General features: G+C 47.9%; 1 protein-coding gene across 1 annotated transcript; it reads left to right on the forward strand.

Moving 5' to 3' along the window:
* Nucleotides 1-1,419: 1,419 nt before the first annotated feature.
* LOC135983106 (uncharacterized) lies at nt 1,420-3,951 on the forward strand. Its single transcript, XM_065592778.1, has 2 exons — nt 1,420-2,387; nt 3,382-3,951. Exons 1-2 carry the CDS (start codon nt 1,811-1,813, stop codon nt 3,855-3,857), a joined length of 1,053 nt encoding a protein of 350 aa, XP_065448850.1. The 5' UTR covers nt 1,420-1,810; the 3' UTR covers nt 3,858-3,951.
* The last annotated feature ends 749 nt before the right edge of the window (nt 3,952-4,700 follow it).

Below are 4,700 nucleotides of genomic sequence, written 5' to 3' on the forward strand. Positions count from 1 at the left end.
CAGTGGAAGTACTTCAATCTGATTAGCCTTTTCATGGCCAATTGATTCTTCCACAAGTTAGAACATTAAAATGTTTTAGGCGACCTGAATGTCACACTGTCTAAAAAGTTCCTCCACTGTGTTCCAGGTCAAAGGAATGAACAAGTGAACAAATGGATCAGGTGTGGAAAAGAGCGGTCTTCAGTGACCAGGAAATAAAAAAGGTCTTTTTTTCTCTGTAGTCAGCTGTAAAGGTCTTTAGGGAAGTGGTGGTGGGGAAATAAGATCAGTTTTGGTTATATTACTACTCAATTCTTTTTTATTCTTTAAATTATTTAAAAATTAAAGTAGTATTTAATTTAAAAGTAGTATTTTTTTTTAAAAAATGGAAACATATTAGTTTATATGTAGCCCATCCCCTCTTTTCCATTACAGAATTACGCACGGAATGAGGCTTAATTGCAGAGGTTTTCTGTCCCCACGGACAGTACAGCGTGGCAGCATTTCAAACACTGCTACTCAGGACATGCATATGCTCCCATGGAATGCTGGCATCGAGTGTGTATGGAAGCATTTGATAACAGTGCATTTCAAGAGTTATTAATTTGAGTGTTTAATGTCCACTAATTACAATAAGATCAAGCACAAAAATGGGTATATTTCAATTATACTTATCCCTTGATTAAGGAGGGGAAATGACAGGAAATTTAATAGCAATGCAACAGTTGCTAAAGTATAATGCTTCCATGAATTAAATACCTACATATTTACACATCAGACTCTTCAGTGCCTGGCTAAATCACAGCTACATCTTCATCTTCTAACCAACATTAGTTTGAGAGCTCTGATAGATTTTTTTTTTTTTTGCTTTGCAATCTCCAGGCTACCATGTAAGCAGTAGGTCATGAATATGATATGTAGAGTTTCCTGAATTTACTTTTCTGTGCTTAGAATTCACAGTTTCATTGGAACTGTCAGAGAGCAGCGAGGGATAGAAGTATCTATCCTACTGAGAAGCAAAGTGGGGAAAAATGCAAGAAACCATTTTTGCTCTACAGAGACTTCAGACTTTCACAGTGTATAATTTGAATTCTGGAAGATGATTGGTCAGCTAGGCAGCACTTTTGCCTCTGAAAACTACAAATGAGGCAGCCAGTTCAGAAATGATTTGGGGATCCCAAAACATTGGATGTAAACTGTTTATACAACATACAGTGTGGACTAAAACTGCAAGCAAACAGGAGTTACCTGCTCGAAGAACACAGTAGAAAGCATGATAGTGCAGGAACTGGATCCAAGGGTTTTGGAATGTAATCAGACTACACTCAGATGTCTGTTTGCTCATTTTTGGTCACATTGTATCATTTCATTTCCCTGAGCAGATGAGGGTAACTGTTTTAAAGAGCAGGTGGAGTGGTCAAGTCACAAGGACTTAGGTCTGGTCTACACTAGGCGTTTATGTCGAAGTTAGCGCCGTTAAATCGAATTAACCCTGCACCCGTCCACACTGCGATGCTATTTAGTTCGACATAGAGGTCTCTTTAATTCGACTTCTGTACTCCTCCCCGACGAGGGGAGTAGCGCTAAATTCGACATGGCCATGTCGAATTAGGCTAGGTGTGGATGGAAATCGACGCTAATAGCTCCGGGAGCTATCCCACAGTGCACCACTCTGTTGACGCTCTGGACAGCAGTGCGAGCTCGGATGCTCTGACCAGCCACACAGGAAAAGCCCCGGGAAAATTTGAATTTGAATTCCTTTTCCTGTCTGGCCAGTTTGAATCTCATTTCCTGTCTGGACATCGTGGCGAGCACAGCAGCACTGGCAACGATGCAGAGCTCTCCAGCAGTGATGGCCGTGCAGTCTGGGAATAGAAAGAGAGCCCCAGCATGGACTGATCGTGAAGTCTTGGATCTCATCGCTGTGTGGGGCGATGAGTCCGTGCTTTCCGAGCTGCGATCCAAAAGAAGGAATGCAAAGATCTACGAGAAGATCTCTAAAGACATGGCAGAGAGAGGATACAGCCGGGATGCAACGCAGTGCCGCGTGAAAATCAAGGAGCTGAGACAAGGCTACCAGAAGACCAAAGAGGCAAACGGACGCTCCGGATCCCATCCCCAGACATCCCGTTTCTACGAGGCACTGCATTCCATCCTCGGTGCTGCCGCCACCACTACCCCACCAGTGACCGTGGACTCTGAGGATGGGATACTGTCCACGGCCGGTTCCTCAGACATGTTAGGGGACGGGGAAGATGAGGAAGGAGATGAGGAGGGCGAGGCAGTTGGCAGCTCTCACAACGCTGATTTCCCCGACAGCCAGGATCTCTTCATCACCCTTACAGAGATCCCCTACGAAGCGTCCCCAGCCATTACCCCGGACACAGAATCTGGTGAAGGATCAGCCAGTAAGTGTTGTAAACATCTAAACATTTATTTTTAACAAAACAGGAATATTAACAATTAAAAGAATGGGTTGTTCATGATTAGTGTGCCCTAGGCGCTTAACGGTTTAGTAAGGGGCAGTGCAAGTTTTGAAAAGAAATCTAGCAATGTCCGGTTTTCAGTGATTGTCCTGCACAAGCCGCTCTACTGTGTATTCCCTGCTACTGCAGCTACAGTAAAATGCGGTCTATATGTGCGGGGATAGAGCAGTAATCCTCCTGGGACATCTCGATGAAGCTCTCCTGGAGGTAACTTGAAAGCCGTTGCATGAGGTTCTTGGGGAGAGCGGCCTTATTGGGTCCTCCGAAGTACGACACGTTGCCGCGCCACGAGATTATCAGGTACTCGGGGATCATTGCTCTGCACAGCAGGGCGGCATACGGCCCTGGTCTTTGGAGGCTTTCCCGGAGCATTCTCTCTTTGTCGCTCTCGGAGATCCTCATCAGGGTGATGTCGGCCATGGTGACCTGCTTTTAATTAGGTAGGGGAATGTTAGTGTTGGGACTGCTTTCCCGTTCCTTTACAGAACTGTCACCGCTGGTTTGCAGCCACGCGGTGGAGGCGGGAGAGGGGCAGCCGAAAGGGATCATTCCCGGGGACAGCCGCGAGGGGGTGGGACAGGGGCAGAGTTCCCGCTTGCCGGATTGCTGGCAGCAGGGACTGACATTGATTTAAATGTGAAATGAGGCCAGTGGTAATATAAAAGTTTTAAACTGCCACAAGTGTACGGCTTACCATGTCTGCCTGCAACAGAAATTCCGTTGTGCTGCCTCGCTTCTCAAATGTGCTGTTCAAGACCCCAGGCACAGAATGCGAAGGCCGAGAATTCGACCTTGTGCTGAGTGCGCATGTGAAAGGTGCTGTGCATGGTCTTGTTCACAGAGAAAGACTATGTTCTTTGTTCACAACTACATTTATCTTTCAGAGGAATTCACTCCCTTTTTCCCATTTCCACAGCCCCGTCTGCGACTGTCTCACAACCTAGCCTGGAATCACACTCCCAGAGGCTAGCGCGGATTAGGCGTAGGAAGAAGAGGACACGGGAGGACATGTTCTCTGAGCTTATGGCCTCTTCCCAAGCCCAGGCAGCACAGCAGACCCAGTGGCGGGAGAACTTGACCCGAATGCACCAAGCCAACATGGATCGGGAGGAGAGGTGGCGGCAGGAAGACCAGCAGGCGACTCAAACGCTGCTTGGACTACTGAGGGAGCAAACGGACACGCTCCGGCGCCTTGTGGATGTTCTGCAGGAACGGAGGCAGGAGGACAGAGCCCCGCTGCAGTCCATCTCTAACCGCCCTCCCCCGCCACCAAGTCCCATACCCACCTCACCCAAAGTGCAAAGAAGGAGAGGCGGCAGAGTCCCTGCTAACTCTCACTCCACCCCTGCAGAGAGCTCTAGTAGCAGAAGGCTCTCATTTCCCAAAATTTGAAAAGTTCTTTCCTTCCCGCCTGACACAAGCCCACGTCCAAGTTTCACCTCCCAATGCCATGTGTAGTTGATAATAAAAAATTCGTTTCTGTTAACTACTGTTTCAATCATGTTCTTTTGGAGGAGGAGGGGAAAGGGGGTTGGAAATTGGACAGGACAGTCTCCTTTGGCAGGGTACATAGTCGGGGGCAGGCACAGCAGCAGGGCACATACACAGTGCAGTGATGCAGTGACTAGTTGCCCCGGTTAGTCTGGGAGGTTGTTTTGATGTAATGTTGGGGGGGGTGGGTTGCTCTGTGACTTTGTGGCGGGGGAGGGCAGTTACAGATCTTAAGCGCCGGTCCTTAGACAGGATCACAGAGCCACACAGCATGGGATCTGTAACCGTCCTCCCCCTGCCACAAAGTCAAATAGACCTCCCATACACACAGTCCCGATCAGGAGGGGTGACAGGCTCCGTTGAAACAAGCATCCCACCGCAGCGGAGCCTGTCAATCCTTGAGTTTAGAAGCTGCATTCGCATCACAACACTAGACCCGCCCCGCACCACAGTCTGCGTCCCAGTTTTAAAAAATTCCCGCTAAAACAGTATTAAAGAAAACGGTGTGCTTTAACAAAGTAGAACTATTTTTATTTCGACACGTGTGTTGGAGGGGGGGTGAAGGGGGTATGTAACTGGATAGGATAGTCAACATTACCTGGGTAAAGAAACGGGGGCAGGTTTAGCTTCTCAGTACACAAACTATAAAATCACAGGTTACCCTGCTCACTCAGGAACTTTGCTTTCAAAGCCTCCCGGATGCACAGCGCTTCCCGCTGGTCTCTTCTAATCGCCCGGCTGTCT

This window comes from Chrysemys picta, chromosome 4 (genome assembly GCF_011386835.1).
Source record: "Chrysemys picta bellii isolate R12L10 chromosome 4, ASM1138683v2, whole genome shotgun sequence".
In the NCBI taxonomy this organism is placed as follows: Eukaryota; Metazoa; Chordata; order Testudines; family Emydidae; genus Chrysemys; species Chrysemys picta.

Excerpts from the sequence above, each read along its gene's own strand:
- LOC135983106 (XM_065592778.1), top strand. The coding sequence starts at position 1,811 with ATGCAGAGCTCTCCAGCAGTGATGGCCGTGCAGTCTGGGAATAGAAAG. Across the intron at positions 2,388-3,381 it reads ATCTGGTGAAGGATCAGCCA|CCCCGTCTGCGACTGTCTCA; the intron begins GTAAGTGTTGTA and ends CCATTTCCACAG.